Genomic DNA, 22,977 nt, shown 5'->3' with positions numbered 1-22,977 from the left:
CCTGAATATTGCTTTTTCTGGATTTTCAAGCCTATTAACAGAAAATTGATATTTTATAAACATTTTCAAATCTCATTTTAAACAAACAAGATCTCTATCAGTTCATTTGTCAAGAAAACAATAAACTTTCAAACTTTTGTAAGACTATTGATCAGCGTTTAGATCTTCTACCGTTTGCTCTATCAACTCTGTTCCTTAGCTATCATTTGACCTGTTCACAGAGTTTCATGCCTCTCTTATAATTTTATTTTCCTCAACTACTTGTTGATTTTGTGCTGCCAGCTGACCTTCAAATTAGATGATCCTTGTTCATTTGTCTGTGGATGTCTGTTTGCCAAGCTTGCCTTTAGATACTGTAGGGGAGGCATAAAGAATGATGTTAGGTAGGTGAGGCATTCAGGGTGTACTCACTGTCACTTCTGAACATCACTGGCCACTTCAGAACTGCCCTCCTCTTTAGTGTCAACACCCACAATAGTTTCTTTAGCATGGGAATGAATGCCACAGAATCCCAGTGTCCTATACAAGCAGCAGAAGGTAAATGGGCTAAATGATGTAGCTGCTCTACTTGCTTTCATCAGTTCAGTTCAGTTCAGTCACTCAGTCATGTCCAACTCTTTGCAACCCCATGGACTGCAGCACACCAGACTTCCCTGTCCATCACCAACTCCTGGAGCTTACTGAAACTCATGTCCATTGAGTCAGTGATGCAATCCAACCATCTCATCCTATGTTGTCCCCTTTTCCTTGTGCCTTCAATCTTTCCAAGCATCAGGGTCTTTACAAATGAGTCAGTTCTTTGCACCAGGTGGACAAAGTACTGGAGTTTCAACTTCAGCATCAGTCCTTCCAATTAATATTCAGGACTGATTTCCTTTAGGATGGACTGGTTTGATCGCCTTGCAGTCCAAGGGACTATCAAGAGCCTTCTCCAACACCACAGTTCAAAAGCATCAATTCTTTGGCATTCAGCTTTCTTTATAGTCCAACTCTCACATCCATACATGATTACTGGAAAAACCATAGCTTTGACTAGACGGACCTTTGTTGGCAAAGTAATGTCTCTCCTTTTTAAAATGCTCTCTAGGTTAGTCATAACTTTTCTACCAAGGAGCAAGCATCATTTAATTTCATGGCTGCAGTCACCATCTGCAGCGATTTTGGAGCCCCCCAAAATAAAGTCAGAGAAGGCAATGGCACCCCACTCCAGTACTCTTGCCTGGAAAATCCCATGGACATGCCTCAGTGACTTCACTTTCACTTTTCACTTTCATGCACTGGAGAAGGAAATGGCAACCCACTCCAGCGTTCTTGCCTGGAGAATCCCAGGGACAGAGGAGCCTGGTGGGCTGCCGTCTATGGAGCTGCACAGAGCCGGACACGACTGAAGCGACTTAGCAGCAGTAGCAAAATAAAGTCTATCATTGTTTCCACTCTTTCCCCATTTATTTGCCATGAAGTGATGGGACCAGATGGCATGATCTTAGTTTTTTGAATGTTGAGTTTTAAGCCAACTTTTTCACTCTTCTCTTTCACTTTCATCAAGAGGGTCTTTAGTTCCTCTTCATTTTCTGCCACAAGGGTGGTGTCAACTGCATATCTCAGGTTTTTTATATTTCTCCTGGCAATCTTGATTCCAGCTTGTGTTTCATCCAGCCCAGCATTTCTCATGATGTACTCTGCATAGAAGATAAATAAGCAGGGTGACAATATACAGCCTTCATGTACTCCTTTCCCAATTTGAAACCAGTCTGGTCCATGGCAGGCTCTAACTGTTGCTTCTTGACCTGCATCCAGGTTTCTCAGGAGGCAGGTCAGGTAGTCTGGTATTCCCATCTCTTTAAGAATTTTCCACAGCTTGTTGTGATCCACACAAAGGCTTTGGCATAGTCAATAAAGCAGAAGTAGATATTTTTCTGGAACTCTCTTGCTTTTTCGATGATCCAACGGATGTTGGCAATTTGATCTCTGGTTCCTCTGCCTTTTCTAAATCCAGCTTTAACATCTGGAAGTTCACGGTTCACGTACTGTTGAAGCCTGGGTTGGAGAATTTTGAGCATTACTTTTCTAGCATGTGAGATGAGTGTAACTGTGTGGTAGTTTGAACATTCTTTTGGCATTGCCTTTCTTTGGGATTGGAATGAAAACTGACCTGAAAGTAATGCTTTCATCATTTTCCCTCTCAACGTTTCTCTCATTTCTATATCAACTTAGGGTGCCTAAAGAAATGTAGCATTACTCTGTAGTGTCTTTTTAGTACATATGGGACTACAGTTTCATCTAATCAATAATTTATCATTTTAGATGTCATCAAACCTCTTATCTATAGAATTCTGAATTTTGAAAATTTTGGTCTTTTATAGGATTTGGGATGCAAGAGGAATTGTACATGTGTGCTCAGTTTATTCTTTTGATAAAACCACTGTTCCCTTTGGAAAAGTTCTTCCTGCTTCTTTGAGGATCTATTCATGTTCTTTCACTCATTCAATATGGTCATCTTGGGTCTTCTAATAATATCACTCCTCTGGTCACAGTGACTAATTGAGAGCAGACATATAACACAAACACAGAAAATAATATTGGGAGGAGGAATGTCTCTTTCTTTTGGAGGTGCTAAACTGGAGCTGTCTCTTTCATGTCCACCACTGGCTGAAGGAAGCCTGACTGCAATAGAAGGGACCAAGGCCCTTCAGAAAAAAGAAATGAAAAAAGTCTAGGAGAGATGAGAGACTGAACCACATGCATGCATGTACAGATCCACATGTACATACACACTCAGTAACACGGCTGACTATGAGATCCAGTTAGTTTTAGTCCAGCTTTCACCCCTGCCTTTACCTGTTAGTGACCTCCCTGGTAGTTCAGTTGGTAAAGAATCTGCCTGCAATGCAGGAGACCAGGGTTCAATCCTTGGGTTGGGAAGATCCCCTGGTGAAGTGAATGTCAACCTACTTCAGTATCCTTGCCTGGAGAATTCCATGGACAGAGAAGTCTGCTGTGCTGCAGTCCATGGGGTCCCAAATGTCAGACATGACTGAGTGACTAAGCACACAAGCACATGACATAATAAGATATCTTCCCCTTTTTTAATTAATTGAACTATTTTGAGTGGAATTTCTTTCACCTGCACCAAAAAAATATACTTTCTGGCTAACTCAGTCACAGCCTTTAGATTTCCTCTTAGACTTCACTTGTTAATGGAAGCCCCCCTATATTGTAATTACTTAATCATCTCTCTCCTTTCATTCGACAATAAACTCCATGAGGACAAGGATCATTGCTTGTCACTGTGTATCCCTAGAACTTTTGTACAAGGCCTAGAGCATAATAGGAACTGGATCACATAAACAGGTGGAATAATGAATAAATGTAACTGTATCATCTCATTTTAGTAGATGCCCAGCAGTAGATAGCTGGTTAGAACCATGTCTTTGGGTATCTGCTGTAAGTTTTTGATCATCATCATTGCTACTATCCAATAGGGTTCTTTGTGTACAAGTATTTACTGTCTCTCCTAGTTTTCAGGTAACAAAAGCAAAGGACAGTTTCCAGGTTTCTGGGTGGGTCCTCAAGGCCATAGAAAATATATACCCCTTAAGGCAGGAGTCCCAAACCTCTGGGATCTAATGCCTGATGATTTGAGGTAGAGCCAATTTAATAATAGAAACAAAGTGTACAATAAATGCAATATACACGAATCATCCTGAAACCATCCCCCTTAACCTGGTCCATGGAAAAACTGTCTTCCACGAAACCAGTTCCTAGTGCCAGAAAAGTTGGGGACTGCTGCCTTGAGGAGATTTTGGTTCCCTTATAATTGTTTTATCTGTGGATCTGTGATCTAATCGTATTGCCAAAACAACAGACTTGGAGAGTTCTTGGCTTGGGTGATTAAAAGGAAATTCTCATCTCTATAAATAAATTAAGTGTCATCCTCTAAAATGGCTACAACTACAGGTATCTATCTGCTGTCTGCAGCAGATAGATACCTGTAGTTGTAGATAGATAGATATCTGCTCCATCCTGTCATTATTCTAGCTCATTCTAGTTGTTTACTACCTTTTTCAACATACATTTATATGTGAACTATTGAAGGAACTACAAAACATGCTGCTTATAGAACTATATACATTAGATTTCTAGATTATTAAAAATCTCAGGTCAAGAATAATGAATTAACAAAAATGTGCCTCTATGACCTAATATGAAATTTCTTAAAAAAGGTGAGTAGAAATAGCTAGAAACAACTGTTAAAATAAAAAATACAAATTCAATTTTCTTTAAACTAAAACCCAAGAAAAGATTGAGTATGATTTATGTTCTCTATTAATAATTAAAATTAATATTTAGTAATTATTCTTAGAGATGATTTTATGTTTTGTTATAATCATCTATCCATAACTAAGAAACAAACTAAATTTCGTCAGTGTTACTTAACTTGAATGCTTGCCTGAGATTTAAATTTGGAACACTTACATGGCTGTTGTATGGCCCTTGTTTGGTTCCAGAGCCCTGAGGTCAGCATGAATAATTATGTTCGTGGACCAGGCCTCTATGAAAGGTTGTTAATTAAAAAAAGGTCTTTGCACCAAACATTATCAGAAACTTCTAAAATGCTATAAAATAATTGTAGTATAACATTTGCTTTGGTTAATCCTTTAAAATTATATGAATAATCTAATTCTTGAAGACCCAACATCCTTTCCTTAAGGAATCTATTTATAGCTCTGGTCAACTTGGGGAAAATGCAAAAGACAATAGAAAATAAATGTATCAATCCTTGTCTACTTTCTCCATTTTTTCTTTCCATAAGCATAAATGTCACCTAAATATAACCTTACAACAGAGAAGAAAGTCATGATTGTGTACTTAACAAAGGGAAAGGGAGTTCTTCATGAAATTTTTTTTCTTCATGATTCTAAATATATATGTATGCTGCTGTTGGAAGCCACTACCATTTTCCCAAAGTTCTGCTGAGTAGATAAGATAGGGTTGTATGCCAAACAGATGATTATTATAATGCTGTCATACTATATGATTTAATTCTGAAATGGAAACGTTTTCAGTGAAACCTTTGTCAAGTGCCACTTAATTTAATATACAGAATGAGGAGACTGCAAAGAAGAAATTTTAAGGAAAGTCGAAAGCAAAAAGGGTTCTTTGTTTTCCTTCAGCTCATTTAAAAGGCCAACAGTAGAACAAGTACCCAAATGGAGAGTGAGACACCATGACTCAGGTGTTTAATGAAGTCAGCAATTTATAAACTGCAGAATAACAATACTAGGGAAGACCAAATGGCTGGCACATTGCATCTGCTTCTTAATATTAGGAAAATTATACAGATAATGTAAATATCCCCTTAATCACTTTATTTCTGACCATGACCATTCCCGTCTCCTATTTTTGAAGCTGAGAATCTAAAGAGCACTTTTTATGGCATCTTTAGAGTCGGATTTGACTGAGTGACTAAGTACAGCACAGCCTTCATAAGATGTTCTCTTATTGTGGATTCATTTCTAGTAATTATGAATCTGTGATTATATGTAAGAGTGTTCAAAAATATCTTTAGGTAAACCATTTCTTGTACAACTGCTATTATATGCACTGTCACTGAATCACTTATGTAGTACTAAGAGGCATTGCTATGTGCCCTGCATTATACTATATGTTGCATAATAAAACAGCACATGATTCGTGGCTTCAAGGAAATTACAGTTGGATTATGTCAACTATATCAATCCCTGGGAAACAATTAGAAAACCATATAATGTGATGTAAACATACATGCTTGTTGGTGTGCTAAGAGTAGCCAATATTCAGCAGAAAGAGATAAATTGGAATAAAATAATAGAATGTGATTAAAGAGTTTCTCTAAACCCTTCCTTTGAGATGCGATGTAATTAAGGAAGGTTTGCTTCATTGAGAAAGTGGGATTTGAATTAGGCCTTCAACAATGAGTACACTGAAAATAAATGTGAAATTAGAAGAGATTTAACTGAATTAATTTATCTCACTTTTCCTGATTTTATTTGTATGAAGACACACATACTCTATCCAACTGAGCTTTGTCAAATAATCCATAAATACATAAAGTATATGTGATTAACAATGCTTTTAATGCCAAAAGACAGCTTATTTTCTTAATCCAAAGCTCACTTTGTGTAATTATTCTTTTTGCAAACTACTAGTTGGTTATATTAACACTTGAGTAATCTTGACAAGAAGTTGCTTTAAGCAGTTAAAGATCCAGATGCTGATCAGCATGCATTAAGTGATTCAGCTTAATTGGTTCCATCTAGATAAATTACTTACCTCAGCTCCTATCACAATTTCTTCCCTGGCAGAGAAGAACAGAAACTCATACAGCTTGTAGTGTTGAAATAAGCTGAAACACAAAATAAATGTAGAAAATTGATAAATTTATTTCAGGGAAAAAAGCAAATATATAAGAATATTTAGAAAGATGGTAACAATAACCCTGTGTACGAGACAGCAAAAGAGACACTGATGTATAGAACAGTCTTATGGACTCTGTGGGAGAGGGAGAGGGTGGGAAGATTTGGGAAAATGGCATTGAAACATATAAAATATCATGTATGAAACGAGTTGCCAGTCCAGGTTCAATGCATGATACTGGATGCTTGGGGCTGGTGCACTGGGACGACCCAGAGGGATGGTATGGGGAGGGAGGGGGGAGGAGGGTTCAGGATGGGGAACACATGTATACCTGTGGCGGATTCATTTTGATGTTTGGCAAAACTAATACAATTATGTAAAATTTAAAAATAAAATAAAATAAAAAAAAAAAGAATATTTAATACAGGAAAGTTGTCTGCACTGACCAAGCTAAAGACATTAAACACTAATATGGTATCAGTCACCTCCACTACTTCAAAATATGTTGCCCAGCAATGCTAAGAAATTTAAAGGCTTATTTTCTGATACAATGACAATATAACACAGTACCTAAATTAGTATCAGTAAATTAATCTGTGATGAATGGATAGGTTTGGGGTAGATTTCATCTTGACTTTTCTTGGCTCACGACCAAATAATGCAATATACCTAAACACCAACTTTCATATTCTTTTTCATATTTTCTTCCAAACTGGAATCAATTTCCTCTCATATGAATAGCACTGAATTCTAGGCTACTTCCATATCAATTATACCTCTCATGTTCTCAAACTGTTTCAAGATTAATCTCTAATAACACCTGAAAAATGATGTAATGTTAACTGAACTACTTTTTAGAAGATGTCTGATTTTCTTAAAGAATATATGATTACACATCAAAGGCAGGAATTAACTTAAGAAAGATAATCTCTTTAGCTCCTACCCTAAAGACTAGGTGGTCAGTGTATAAAACCTATAAAGAGATAAAAAATAGGAGTTTCTTAAAATATATGTATTTCTAGTAAGGTTAAAGATCTCAGCAATGTGTTACTGAGAGTTAAAAATTTACTGAAAGGTTGACTTCTAATATCCTGTTTGTGATAATATTTGAATTTTTCTAATTCTCCTCCTGCTGGTTGGGAAAATTAATAGACTCATAATACAGTGAAATGCCGAAGAACAAAAAATTGTCTTAGCGGTTTCTCTTTCACTCTGGTGCCTTTTGCTATTTAAGAAAATTGATTTTAATATAACTGAGAAATTAACATTTGCAAAATGTAGCTACAGAGCATGTATAATAATGGCTTCTGAATGCGGTAATGGATCAAAGTTTCAATTCATTTGAAATCAATGAAGAAATCCTCAGGCAGCTGGGTCTCTCTGAGTTATATTAGCAGTTGATCTCACTACTAACACAATCCATTAAAAAGTGATGTGTGTGCAGATCAGTCATGTTTTTTTTTTTTACTATATTCAAATTAGTCATCAACATTCAGAAAACTAACTTAGATTTTGACATTACTTTGATTTGTTGGCTAGAAAATACATTAAGATTAGTGACATTTGATGATTCAATGAAGCAAAATACATTCAAACTCACCTTCCCTTATGTTGGTTACCTAGAGAAAGCTTTAAGATTAAAACTATTACATTGTCAATAACCGACTCTGAGTAGAAAAATAAGACTGTAGAGTATTTTGGAAAGAGCTTGGCTTCTTTTCAGTTAACTGATATAAAACTTTACTTTCCCCATCTTGTGTCACTCAATGAAGTCAATTCATAAATCTTCCTTCCTGCAATTTCATAATCTTTCCACCTTATTCTCCTTATGGCATATAGTTCTTAGATTAGTGTTAGTTGCTCAGCTGTGTCCAACTCTTTGTGACCCCATGGACTGCAGCCCACTGGGCTCCCCTGTCCATGGAATTCTCCAGGCAAGAATACTGGAGTGGGTTGCCATTCCCTTCTCTAGGGGATCTCCCAGGGATCAAACTTGGGTCTCCCTCATTACAAGCAGATTCTTTACTACCTGAACCACCAGGGAAGTCATTATTAGATTATCCCATACTAAAAAAGAAATTCACTTCTTACAATGAATATAAAACGCATGACTTGGATGCAGTGGTCAAAGAGGCAAAGTTGGGCAAGGTCAGGACTATAGTGAAACAGGCAAGGAGAGGAGCCACCTAAGGGAGGCACTTACTCAGTTGCTGGCCAAGTCACCCCCAGTGCCTTGATCTGGTCCCCACCACAGCTGGGGTTCTCTCTTTACCAGGGAGACTTATATGGGAACAAAGTATCACTTCTGAAATGGGAATGTATTTTTTACCTCTACCTTTGAACTTCCAGTTGACTTAAATCCCTATATTATTTTGTCAAACATCTGTCTTGGTCTTAAATCAAAAGGAGAGGACTCAGAATGAAAATGGGTCAAGATACCTGGCTCCACACCAGGAAGAGCACGTGTGCAAACAGGGACAGTGTTGCTTTTCTTATATTGGGTATAAGTTTGTGCACATTACCTTCACCTGATTTCTACAGAAGACAGAATATACAATGACAGAAGTGTCCTTGAAGCCGATGGATATCTAAATGATGTCTTATGTTAAAAAGCTATGTATATATTACTCAGATTACTCAGTATTCATAGCAATGTTGGGAAGGAATTTTGGTATTCATTTTTTAATTCATAAACACTTTATATTGATAGAGTATATGGTGTAGACTTATTAAGAGCATCAAATGAAATTTCAATTTTATTGTCAGTTAAGTTTCATGTGTAATAAGTCATGTTATAAAAAGCACTCTCCCAAAATTGACTAGGGCTATTGCTGGTTGATTAAACTTAATTATCAGGCTAAAATGAAACATGGTTATATTTTTGATACATGAGTTAGCTTCATATTTAGACAATTTCTCTGTAGTCATTAAAATGGTAACTATTATATGATTTAACTGCCATTAAACTAATATTTGTGGATCTATGCGACACTGTGAACAAGTGTTGTAGTAAAGCACATTTCTCTTTACACAATGTCAGTATCAATTCCAGATATCCTACTTACCAACTGATATTTTATTCTATGTGACATAGACACTTAAAACATGTAATTTCTTTGAAATCACGACATAAAGATTTAATAGCATCAAAACTAGTTCTGGAACTTCCTTAGTGGAGTAGTGGATAAGAATCTACCTGCTTATGGAGGGGACACGGGTTCAATCCCTTGTCTGGGAAGATTCCACATGCCACAGAGCGACTAAATCCATGAACTCCAACTACTGAGCCTGTGCTCTAGAGCCCATGAGCTGCAACTACCAGGTCGCACGTTACAACGACTGTATCCGGCATGCTCTAGGGCCTGTGAGACGCAACTGCTGGGCCTGTGTGCTATAATTACTGAAGTCTGTGCACCCTAGATTCTGTGCCCCACGAGAGAAGCCACTGCAGTGAGAAGCCCGTGCAGTGCACCAATGAGTAGGCCCTGCTTGCTGCATAGCCCCCACTCACTGCACCTGGAGAAACCCTGTGCAAAGCAAAGAAGACCCAGTGCAGTCAAAAAGTAAGTAAATTATTTTTTTAAAAAAGAAAAACTAGTTCTGATTTACTTTATTTGACTAAACTTCCAATTTTGGGGGGTGGGGTGGGGAGAGGTAAGATTTTTTACCTTTTACAAAATTTTACTTGTTTACTTATTACAAAATTACTAGGCAATTTTGGTTTGTGAAGTTACCTTGGTTAGGATCTAAAGATGACTAATACTGATACCTCTCCTCACCTAACCATTTTCTGAATGTAAATAAAATGAAAAGAAACATGTTGATGAATATTTGTCCGGAGAGATGAGATGAAGAAGAAAAGAGCTGCCATCTTTCACTATCTAGAAGGTGCTTGGGTTTTGCTGTTGTGATTAATTATCCATCCTTGTGCCCAAAGTAAAACTCTTGGGCTGAGAGTTCAGCTGAAAAATGTGCAAGAGAGACCTATGCTATGCTATGCTAAGTCACTTCAGTCGTGTCCGACTCTGTACGACCCCATAGACAGCAACCCACCAGGCTCCCCTGTCCCTGGGATTCTCCAGGCAAGAACACTGGAGTGGGTTGCCATTTCCTTCTCCAATGCATGAAAGTGAAAACTCAAAGTGAAGTCACTCAGTCGTGTCCAACTCTTAGCGACCCCATGGACTGCAGCCTAACAGGCTCCTCCATCCCAAGGCTCAAACAGAGAGAGAAAGGAAAGAAGAATGGTCTAAACGCCCCTGCCTAGTGATTTCCAAACTCTGATGGGAAGAAGGATCCTGGGCAACAGGTTTTCCTTTTCCTTTCCTTTCCTTCTCCTGTTCCTGTTTCCTTTCCAATTCTGGGTTTCCATTCCCTTCCCTCTCCCCACACAGGATCTCTCTTTAATCTGGTTGATAGGAAGACTACTGTGGCTCTCAGTGCAACACACATTAGGAGGTTATGTTATTACATTAAGAAATCATATTATTATATATCAAATGTTATTACATAAAAATACATCATACACCATTATTAATGCATGCCAGAAACCAGTATATAAACCTTATCATATTAAACACATTAATTTAAAAAAAAACTTCCAGACTACAACCAGGATCCTTGCCAAGCAAATTACGAGCATGTCTAGACTATCATGTAGCACCATTTATTTTAGAATTTTTAAAGTTGAAAAGTACTGCAGTATATAGTAATGGAGGAACAAAGATATTCTGCAGAAACTTTTAGTTAGGCAAAAGAAAGATTTTTTTTTTCCAACTCTTGTTTAAATATTTGCTAACTTTAAAAATATCCCTTGAGAGACATGCATGACTCTCACATAGATCTTGTGACAGAGCATATAAAAAGACAGATTTCTTAGTTCAACAATGAAGAATCACTGTAATAAAAATACTTTTCCTCCAACCCTCATCATTTTCAAAGCAAAGAGAAAGACTTAATGAGTTTAATTGGTCAATACTACAAAATATTTCAGGGCACATAATAAATCTGAGGAAATACATACATAAATTTCTTTAATTTCTAATACAAACCATTTAAATAAATGTTTAATTGGAAATAAATTTTACTCTATAAAATGTAAAATTTTAATGTCAAGATCAACTACCTAAAGAATCTATTGTGATCAAATCTGAAAAAAATCACTTTATTAATAAGAACAGTAGTACTTAGTGATTCAGAGAAAAAATTCTTAGACAAGAATTACATCTCAATGATATTATACTTATCAAACACAAAGATTTTTTAAATTCGCAAGGTTAACCAAAATGTTCAATGTCCTGGATCTATTGGATGGATGATTTGACTATGATCTAATTATTGGTTGGGTTAATTACTGTATCGCTTCCCTGATAGTTCAGTTGGTAAAGAATTTGCCTGCAATGCAGGAGACCTGGGTTCGATCCCTGGGTTGCGAAGATTCCCTGGAGAAGGGAAAGGCTACCCACTCCAGTATTCTGGCCTGGAGAATTCCATGGACTGTGTAGTCCATGGGGTCGCAGAGAGTCAGACATGAAGACTGACTTTCACTTCACTTCACTTAATTACTGTATAAATTTTGTAAATGTATAACTTAGTTAAAAATTCAGTTTCTATTTAATAGACCTTTTCTAGAAAACCTGACATAAAAAACTAAATGCTACTGAATAAAGTCCCTACCTGATTTTCAAGTAATCAACAATAGCACTGGCTTGTTTCACATCAAAGATATTCCATTTTTCATTTTTGTGTGATGGTCCTATTTCGGCCATAACTTCTCCAAGCCATTTTATGCTGTCTTCTAAGGACATATGCAGTGCTGAAAAAAAAATCCAGAGAAATCTTAAGCATTATTTTTATGGATGCTTTGGCAACAAAATAACTAAAGATGTCCTTAACGTGTAAAAACTTCAGTACTTGTGAAGACAAACGGTAATACTACTGTTGTTTGTTTATGCTAATAATTACATTTTATGTAAAAGAACAGCAGGTGACAAACCGAACAATAGTAAATTACCATAAACACTATTCAAATGTCTAAAGAGTTTGTTTCCATTTTAAGATGGGAAAAAACCCTCAAAAAATTACTTTAGAATGGAAAGGAAAATCTTTTTATGATCTTAGATTAAGAGTATAGATGGAAATGACCCAAAGGTTGGTTAGATTAGCTGGTAAGGAAGGCCTACATGGTAGACTCGGCCATGGTAAACAGCAAAACCGAACCCAGAGCTGAAAATGTAAATGAACAGAGTTAGAGTTGACTAATACTCAGTTTTAGCTGATTGTTACCATGTGGGAATTTGGGCCTGAGGAGTTTCAACAGATGCCAGGAATATGGATTTTTATGTAAAACATCAAGACTTTTCATTTTTCTTTTCCAAGCTACAGACATATATATGCTGTTTCTCAAACGTGTGCCTGATGGCGGTGGTGAGAGCCAGATGACAGTGCAAAAAGAGTGACACTGGCACCACCGTGTCACCATCACACCAAACAAGTCAATTATTTCACTATTAAAAGCAAACAAACAACAAAGGAAAACTATTTCCTAAGGCATCCAGTTGAAAAAGAAGTAGGTAAGTGTCAAAAGCATGAGACTTAAACTTTTACAATGTGTATATTACAAATATTAACTTTCATCTTTTCATATTTTTACTTGTGGCAGGCAAATACAAAATACACATACACAGACAGTCATCATGGCTCCCTGCGTGCTGAGGATGAATCCAGGTAACTGGAGTGTCTCGGTTGTCCTTTGCTGATACGTGAAGGGTGTATGGACATGACACCAAAGAGCATGAAGCTGGAGATTTGAAAGGCCGTCTATGGGGTTGCACAGAGACAGACACAACTGAAGTGAGAGCAGCAGCAGCACACAGGAGGTTGGACTGCTTGCTTGGGGAAGGCACGTGTCAGCTGGGGGCCTAGATGAGGGACTAGGAGAGAACCGTGCTGAACAATGTGAACCTCATCCTCCCAAGCCCAACCAAACCATTAATAAAGTTTCCACGTCTTGTTAATGGGGTGTATGGATTTTTCAGGGAGGTAGAAGGGGAGAGTGCTGGGAAGTTATAATAATATAGGCTGATTGTTGGACCCATTTATTTCTGAGTTACACAGCAACTTTTCCTGGGATGTAAGTGCTAGGTCCCCAAATTACTAATAAAATGACAGTAATTTAAAAATTTGGGAGACACTATAAACACCAGCTTGTAATTTGTTTAGTCTAGATTCTATGTGTAGGAATTAGAAAAGCATAAAACTACATAACAATTAAAATCTAGTTTAATGAATGACAATTAGTCTAATTCTCATAGCCTCCTTACAGATACTGTTTTATATCTGTCAGAGATATAGAATTATTGCTAGATAACTAGGTTTTCCTATATCATTTTAAGTGGAGCTCAATTATTATTGAATTATTTCTTTTTTATGACAAATTTCTTTTGAAAATAGTGAGAGCAATTTCAGAAATGAAAAATATGTTGGATAAAATTACCTAAGAAATGAATGGACTAAAATCTGAATCATTTTATTAATAAAATGGTATTAATTAGAGATGCACAGAAAAAATTTAGATGATTATAATTCTAGATGTAATTATACTTTCAGGCACAAAAATAAATTTATACGGCTATTTCCTTATGTTAAAATATAACTGACTCTTTAAAACTGTTTTTATGTCTAATGTCTTTCAATAGGAAATGCCTTTTAAATTATGAAAGTTACTTATCTAACTGAAATGTTTGCTCCTTAAAAAATCACTTTTAGTGATGTGATTAAAATATAAAAGATTAAACCAATTAAATAGTAAAAGCTGTTAGAAATAAAATTTATCCTTGAAAATTTAGGGGAGTCAAAAAACAAAATATACTTATAATTAGTTGGAAGATTTAGATTGGTACCTCATAACTGCCATTTACTAGCGAGGTGATCTGAGTTTCATTTGCTTATCTGTAAATGAGAATATCAATTTTCAAACTAATAGTGCTGCTGTGAAGATCGAATAAGGAATGCATGGGAAACTCTTGGTAAACTGAAAACATACATATTGTATGTCTATTCCAATACCAAAGAAAGGCAATGCCAAAGAATGCTCAAACTACCGCACAATTGCACTCATCTCACACACTAGTAAAGCAATGCTCAAAATTCTCCAAGCCAGGCTTCAGCAATATGTGTATTGTGAAATTCCAGATGTTCAAGTTGGTTTTAGAAAAGGCAGAGGAACCAGAGATCAAATTGCCAACATTCACTGGATCATCGAAAAGGCAAGAGAGAGTTCCAGAAAAACATCTATTTCTGCTTTATTGACTATGCGGATCACAATAAACTGTGGGAAATTCTGGAGGAGATGGGAATACCAGACCATCTGACCTGTCTCTTGAAAAACCTGTATGCAGGTCAAGAAGCAACAGTTAGAACTGGACATGGAACAACAGACTGGTTCCAAATAGGAAAAGGAGTACGGCAAGGCTGTATATGGTCACCCTGCTTATTTAACTTATATGCAGAGTATGTCATGAGAAATGCTGGGCTGGAAGAAGCACAAGCTGGAATCAAGATTGCCAGGAGAAATATCAATAACCTCAGATATGCAGATGACACCACCCTTATGGCAGAAAGTAAAGAGGAACTAAAAAGCCTCTTGATGAAAGTGAAGGGGGAGAGTGAAAAAGTTGGCTTAAAGCTCCACATTCAGAAAACGAAGATTATGGCATCTGGTCCCATCACTTCATGGGAAATAGATGGGGAAACAGTGGCTGACTTTGTTTTTTTGGGCTCCAAAATCACTGCAGATGGTGCTTGTAGCCATGAAATTAAAAGACACTTATTCCTTGGAAGGAAAGTTATGACCAACCTAGATAGCATATTCAAAAGCAGAGACATTACTTTGCCAACAAGGGTCTGTCTAGTCAAGGGTCGACCACAAGTCTAGTCCAGTGGTCATGTATGGATGTGAGAGTTGGACTGTGAAGAAAGCTGAGTGCCAAAGAATTGATGCTTTTGAACTGTGGTGTTGGAGAAGACTCTTGAGAGTCCCTTGGACTGCAAGGAGATCCAACCAGTCCATCCTAAAGGAGATCAGTCCTGGGTGTTCATTGGAAGGACTGATGTTGAAGCTGAAACTCCAATACTTTGGCCACCTCATGCAAAGAGTTGACTCATTGGAAAAGACCCTGATGCTGGGAGGGAATGGCGGCAGGAGGAGAAGGGGACGACAGAGGATGAGATGGCTGGATGGCATCACCGACTTGATGGACATGGGTTTGGGTAGACTCCGGGAGTTGGTGATGACAGGGAGGCCTGGCATGCTGCGATTCATGGGGTCGCAGAGTCAGATATGACTGAGCGACTGAACTGATAGCGCTTTCTAGAATTCAACCCCAAACCAGGCACATTTGAGGTAGTCAGGAGGATGGGCTTTCACTTGCTGGAGTTCAGATGTGGCATCTCTTAATCTCATTTATTTTTATAATTTTTAAAATAAGGAGAATAATATTAATAGAACTATATCATAAGATTGTGGATGAATTAAGTGACAGTATTTGGAAAGCAAATGGCACCGTGAGTGACACAAGTTAATTCTATGAAATATTTACTAATATTATTCCTATTTGGAAGAAAAACAATTCAACTTAATAGAACTAAGAAGTGTTCTACAATTATTTAATAAATTCATGTTATATAGAGGAGAATTAATCTTGGCCCATTGACCTTGACAGAGGCCAAATATCCAGACTGTCTGTCTACATCCAATGCTTGGTCAGGTCCTGGAAAAATTAGACCTCAATATGTATATTATTGGAGAAGGAAATGGCAACCCACTCCAGTACTCTTGCCTAGAAAATTCCATGGATGGAGGAGGCTGGTGGGCTACAGTCCATGGGGTCACAAAGAGTTGGACACGACTGAGCGACTTCACGACAGATAACTGTACAAATCTTATGTTCCATAAGATTTTTTGATCTAATAAGATCTTTATTTTGATCTACTTTGACTCCAGGTGGGTGCAGAATGTCTCATAGATAATGCAGCAAAATCTGAGACAAGGGACAGATTAGAAGTGAGTCAGTATAAAATGCAGTTTCCACACTAGAATTTTATTAGTAACCATCAACCATGCTACAGTTCAGAGCAGATTGCTCTTCAGTGCTTTTTCTATGAAGATGTTGCAGAATGGGATGGGAGTGCTCACTATGCACTCAGGACTCTACCACCTTTTAGTTTAAGTACAAACATACTTTACCTATTTCCCTGGCATACCTGGCTAAGATTACATTCTCTCCTGATGGTAGTTAGAACCTTTTCAGGTTGAAAGGTTTGAGGGGATTTTCTTTTTTTATCAGAAGGAAAAAACTAGATCCCTTGCTTTTTTTCTGGTTAGCCTTTACACATGTACTTTCACTCTCTCATAGTTTATGAGTACTTGGATGGATCCTGTTCAAGTTTTAAAAATTCATTTTTGGACTGACATCAGCAATATAAAGTTTCACATCAAAGAAATATTTGTGATGCAGCTGTAAGTTATGGAAAAAGTTTAAAATGGAAATCTCTTGTCAAATTTGGAATGTGAGATTCATGAAATTTTTCTACTTTCCTTTACTGTTTCTAGTTTATAAATTCTTAGCTCACAGGCTGCAAAGCTTAAGACTATTCATGTCATATACTTCTTTTTACAATTAAATTCATAAGTGGTACATTCACATGGTTCAAAAAATATATGTCAAGGTGTACTGTAAGAAGACTTACTCCAATCCTGTTGTCCATATGTCTAGTTCCTGTACCCTTTGCACATAAAATTTTGATTATTAGTTTTTTCTACATCATTTCAGCACTTCTTTGTATATATAACAAATAAAAACATATAAAGACTTATTCTTGTCTCTTTTTTAAACAAAAGAATACAACTCTGCACCTTGCTTGACTAAGTAACAACGTATGATATCTAGAACCTCATTCTTTCCTTTTTTACAGCTGCATGGTATTATGATTTAGCGATAGGGTAATCCCTACAGATAAATTTGTTTTTTCAGAGTAGTTTTAGATTTACAGAAAAGTTGCAAGAATATCACAAAGAGTTCCCATATAGCTTATACACAGTTTCCCCCATTGTTAACATTGCTATGGTGCATTTGGCACAACTAATGAGCAAATATTGATATATTATTATTCAAGTTCACTCTTTGGATTTCTTTAGTTTTTATTAAAGTCTTTTTTTTCTGTCCCAGGATTCCCTCCAGACACATTACATTTACTCATCTCATCTTCTGAGATTGCATAATTTTTCAGACGTTCCTTGTTGTTAAAGGCATTTACAGTTTCAAGAAATACTGATCAGGTATTTTGTAGTGTATACTTAAATTTGGTATAAATTTGATACTTGTGTCATGATTAGATAAGGAATAAAGGTTTTGGAGAGGAAGACTACAGAGCCATTTTCTTCACACTATATCAAGTGGTAAAGAATCTGTCTACAAATGCAGATGTAGGAAATGATCTCTGGGTCAGGTAGATTCCTAGGAAGAGGAAATGGCAAACCACTCCAGTATTCTTGGCTGGAGAATCCTATGGATAGGGGAGCGAGGTGAGCTACCATCCATAGGGTTGCAAGGAATTGGACATGAGTGACTGAGCATGCACACACCTTACTATGAGTGCTTTTGCCACCCACATCACATTGCTATTTAACATGGCTCATCACTAATAGTGCTAGTATTGGGACCTGCTGAGGTTGTATCTATCAGGCTTCCCTATATAAAGTTACTATTTTCCCTCCTTTCCATACTGTCTTCTTTGAAATGAGGTGTGCAGCACATTCTTAAGAAATGGGAAAAGGTGTTCAACTTCTTGAGGATGCAGTGATGTGCTTAGTTGCTCAGTCCTTTCTGTGACTTTGCAACCTCATGGACTGTAACCCGCCAGACTCCTCTGTCCATGGGGATTTTCCAGGCAAAAATACTGGAGTGGGTGGCCATGCCTTCCTCCAGGGGAGGTATCTATAAAAATTACTGGGACTTCCACATGGGAGATTAGTCTATTTTGCCCCAGTTAATTATTTGCTGTTGTTAAGTCACGAAGTCATGGCCAACTCTTTGCAACCCCATGAACTGCAGTACAACAGGCTTCTCTGTCCTTCATTATCTTCTGGAGTTTGTTCCAACTCCTGTCCATGGAGAAAGTGATGGCATCCAACCATCTCATCTTCTGTCATCCCCTTCTTTTCTTGCCCTCAACCTTTCCCAGCATCAGGGTTTTACCAATGAGTCAGCTCTTCCCATCAGGTAGACAAACTATTGGAGCTTCAGCATCAGTCCTTCCAATGAATATTCACGACTGATTTCCTTTAGGATTGACTGCTTTGATCTCCTTGTTCTCCAAGGACTCTCAAGAGTCTTCTCCAGCACCAATTTTTCAGCACTCAGCCTTCTTTATACTCTTTCATATCCATACACAACAAATGGAAAAACCATAGCTTTAACTATATGGACCTTTGCTTTTTAATATACTGTCCAGGTTTGTCATAGCTATTCTTCCAAGGAGCAAGCATCTTTTAATTTCATGGCTGCAGTCACCATCCGCAGTGATTTTGAAGGCCAAGAAAATGAAATCTGACACTGTTTCTACATTTTCCCCATCTATTTGCCGTGAAGTGATGGACAGGATGTCATGATCTTCACTTTCTGAATGCTGAGTTCTAAGCCAGGTTTTCACTCTCCTCTTTCACCTTCATCAAGAGGTTCTTTAGCTGCTCTTTACTTTCTGCCATTAAAAGTGGTATCATCTGCATATCTGAGTTTGTTGATATCTCTCCCTGCAATCTTGATTCCACCTTGGGATTCATCCATCTTGGCATTCCACATGATGTACTCTGCATCTCAGTTCAGTTCAGTCACTCAGTCGTGTCCGACTCTTTGTGACCAAATTGACTGCAGCATGACAGGCTTCCCTGTCCATCACCAACTCCCAGAGTTTACTCAAACTAATGTCCATCGAGTCAGTGATGCAATCCAACCATCTCATCCTGTCATCCTCTTCTCCTCCTGCCTTCAATCTTTCCCAGTATCAGGGTCTTTTCCAATGAGTCAGTTCTTCGCATCAGGTAACCAAAGTATTGTAGTTTCAGCTTTAGTATGAGCCTTTGCAATGAATATTCTGGACTGATTTCCTTTAGGATTGACTGGTTGGATCTCCTTGCTGTCCAAGGGACTCTCAAGAGCCTTTTCCACCACCACAGTTCAAAAGAATCAATTCTTCGGCACTCAGCTTTCTTTATAGTCCAACTCTCACATCCACACATGACTACTGGAAAAACCATAGCTTTGACTAGATGGACTTTTGTTGGCAAAGTAATGTCTCTGCTTTTTAATATGCTGTCTAGGTTGGTCATAACTTTTCTCCCAAGGAGTAAGCGTCTTTTAATTTCATGGCTGTAGGCACCATCTTCAGTGATTTTAGAGCCCCCCAAAATAAAGTCTCTCACTGTTTCCCCATCTATTTCCCATGAAGTGATGGTATTAGATGCCATGATCTTAGTTTTCTGAATGCTGAGCTTTAAGCCAACTTTTTCACTCTCCTCTTTCACTTTCATCAAGAGGCTCTTTAGTTCTTCTTTGGTTTCTGCCATAAGAGATGGGAATACCAGACCATCTGACCTGCCTCTTGAGAAACCTATATGCAGGTCAGGAAGCAACAGTTAGAACTGGACATGGAACAACAGACTGGTTCCAAATAGGAAAAGGAGTACGGCAAGGCTGTATATTGTCACCCTGCTTATTTAACTTACATGCAAAGTACATCATGAGAAATGCTGGGCTGGAGGAAGCACAAGCTGGAATCAAGATTGCCGGGAGAAATATCAATAACCTCAGATATGCAGATGACACCACCCTTATGGCAGAAAGTGAAGAGGAACTAAAACTGTGAACAGTACGTTCTCTTGGCAAAACTGTTAGCCTTTGCCCTGATTCATTTTGTACTACAAGGCCAAACTTGCCTGTTATTCCAGGTAACTCCTGATTTCCTACTTTTGTATTCCAGTCCCCTGTGATGAAAAGGACATCTTTTGTGTGTGTTAGATCTAGGAGGTCTTGTAGGTCTTCATAAATAACAGTTCAAAAAAAAAAAAAAAAAAAAAAAACAGTTCAACTTCAGCTTCTTCAGCATTACTGGTTGCAGCACAGATTTGGATTACTGTGATGTTGAATGGTTTGCCTTGGAAATGAACTGAGATCATCCTGTCATTTTTGAGATTGCACCCAAGTACTGTATTTTAAACTCTTTTGTTGACTATGAGGCCTATTCCATCCTTTCTAAGGAATTCTTGTCCACAGTAGTAGATATAATGGTCATCTGAATTAAATTTGCCTATCCCTTCCACTTTCATTCACTGATTCCTAAAAGTCCATGTTCACTCTTGCCATCTCCTGTTTGACCACATCCAATTTACGTTGATTCATGGATTTAACATTCCAGGTTCCTATGCAATATTTTTCTTTACAGCACTGGATTTCACTTTTACTCCCAGATACAAACACTACTGGGCATCCTTTTGGCTATGGCCCAGCCTCTTCATTCTTTCTGTAGCTATTTCTCTGCTCTTCCCCAGTAGTATACTGGACACCTACCAACCTGGGAGGTTCATCTTTCAGTGTTATATATTTTTGCCTTTTCATACTGTTCATGGGGTTCTCAAGACAAGAATACTCAAGTGGTCTGTCATTCCCTTCTCCAGTGGACCATGTTTTGTCAGGCCCTAACTAGCAGGGACATGGCCTTCAGCTGCTCAAGGTAGCTGGATTACATGCATGGTGTCCCGGCTGGCCCGCAGTCCCACTGTTAGTCCTCCTTGAGCATTTAAACTGTCACTAGCCATCCAGTGTCAGTTAATGTGCAGTCAGGGGATCGAGGCAAAGGCGACACTGGAATGACTGGTAAGTGGGTCGGAGGAAGGCTGGAGCCAATGTTGAAGGATTCCCAGGAGCAGAGGGCACTCCAGCATCATGGCTGCCACTGGCCACTTGGAACCAATCTGCTGCCCAGGAGCCACCGTCCACCATGGAGCTGCTGTGCCGCCCAGGAGCTGCTGTCTGCTGTGGAGCCACTGTCTACTCTGGAGCCAATCAGCCACCTTGGAGTAAACAGTACCCAGGCCTCTCCACTGCTGGTGGTTGTCCTGGGGCCAATCTGTCACTACCCTGCTCCCGTCTCCGTCTCTGGGGTGATCTTTGTGAAGCCACTTACCAGGCCACCAACACCACTTCAGGTTGCCAAAGCCATGTTATCCCATGGCCATTTGTAGGTAGTTAATTATTTATTCAAGCATTAATTCATTTATTCAAATTATTTATTCAATCATTAATTTTCATCAGCATGGACTCATGGAAGTTAATTTCATACTTTGGATTATAATTCAATACTATGCTATCTTGTTCAATTTGTTCTGTGGATATTGGGAGCTTTTTCAGTTGGCTTCTCTATTTTTTGGGCATACTCCCATCATTCTTATTTCTAAGCACTTTTTTCTGGCCACTACAAGATGCCCCACGCTCACCTTTTATGTTCCCTGCTCTAGGTCTACAATCAGCCATTTTTCTAAGGAGCCCTGGTTCCTTTCATTTGAAAATGAAATTATAAACCAAGGCCTGAGTCCTGGGTGGTACGCTCACTGCTATTGAATATCATTGCTTTTTGGCCCTATTTGTGAATAGAGCTGAGAAGTTTATGAATATATGTTTACACTGAACTCTACAACTATTCATCTGTATATTTCTTATGTTAAACAAGAGTTCACACCAATATTTTCAATTGATGTTTCTAATTTTTTGCTGTTTCAAACATTACTGCAATTAATGACTCTACATATATATCAGGTTATGTGTGTGCCAGTGAATATGCAGGATAAGTTCCCAAAAGTTGAATTGCTGGGAATAGTCAATACATTTGTCAAAGAGATAATACATCTGTAAATTTGATAGACAGCTGCTAACCTATATTCCACAATGGGGCTCTTACTTCCATCAGCAACACAAGGGAGTACTTGTTTTCTTACAGCTTTGACAGCTGATAATGCTACCAAAGTTTTACAGTTTTGTCAATTTGATATATGACGAATAACATTTTTGTGTAGTTTTAATTAACATTTTTCTTATCTTTAAGACTGAGCTTTTCATTTATTTAAGAATCATTTGTATTTATTTAGTCCTAGCCTTGGTATACTCTTCTATTGCACTATTGGTCTTTTTCTTCTTGCTTTTGTATGCTCTTTTTTATATTATAGAATTTGTTTGTTGATGTCTGAGATGCAATGTTTACCCCAGGTTCTAATTTTTATTTTGGTATTTTCCCATTGCCGGCTTTTGACTTTTATAAATGAAATTTATATCAAATATATATCAAATCTTATCTTTATGGCTTCAGAATTTTGAAGTATAAAGATCTTCCCCATCCAAGGTTGTAAATAAATTAAACCATGTTTTTCTCTAATATTTTTAAGACTTCACTTAATTTAAAATTAAGCATTTGATACATCTGGAATGTATTCTGGTTTATATTAACAGACAGACACAGGTTTGAATCCAATTT

At 37.7% G+C, this 22,977-nt stretch overlaps 1 protein-coding gene across 3 annotated transcripts in view; it reads right to left on the bottom strand.

Moving 5' to 3' along the window:
* The window catches only part of CABCOCO1 (ciliary associated calcium binding coiled-coil 1), a 162,639-nt gene that overhangs the window by 95,883 nt on the left and 43,779 nt on the right, over positions 1-22,977 (bottom strand). For all 3 annotated transcript variants that reach the window (XM_006045503.4, XM_006045502.4, XM_044942153.2), the window contains 2 exons: positions 12,073-12,211; positions 6,313-6,385 (listed from right to left, as the gene is read on the bottom strand). In XM_006045503.4, the coding sequence (XP_006045565.3) occupies positions 6,313-6,385; positions 12,073-12,211 (212 nt within the window). The remainder of the gene's footprint in view (positions 1-6,312; positions 6,386-12,072; positions 12,212-22,977) is intronic.

This window comes from Bubalus bubalis, chromosome 4 (assembly GCF_019923935.1).
Source record: "Bubalus bubalis isolate 160015118507 breed Murrah chromosome 4, NDDB_SH_1, whole genome shotgun sequence".
NCBI classification, from domain to species: domain Eukaryota; kingdom Metazoa; phylum Chordata; class Mammalia; order Artiodactyla; family Bovidae; genus Bubalus; species Bubalus bubalis.
The sequence above is the reverse complement of the archived record's forward strand: the minus strand, read 5'-3'. Positions and strand labels throughout refer to the sequence as shown.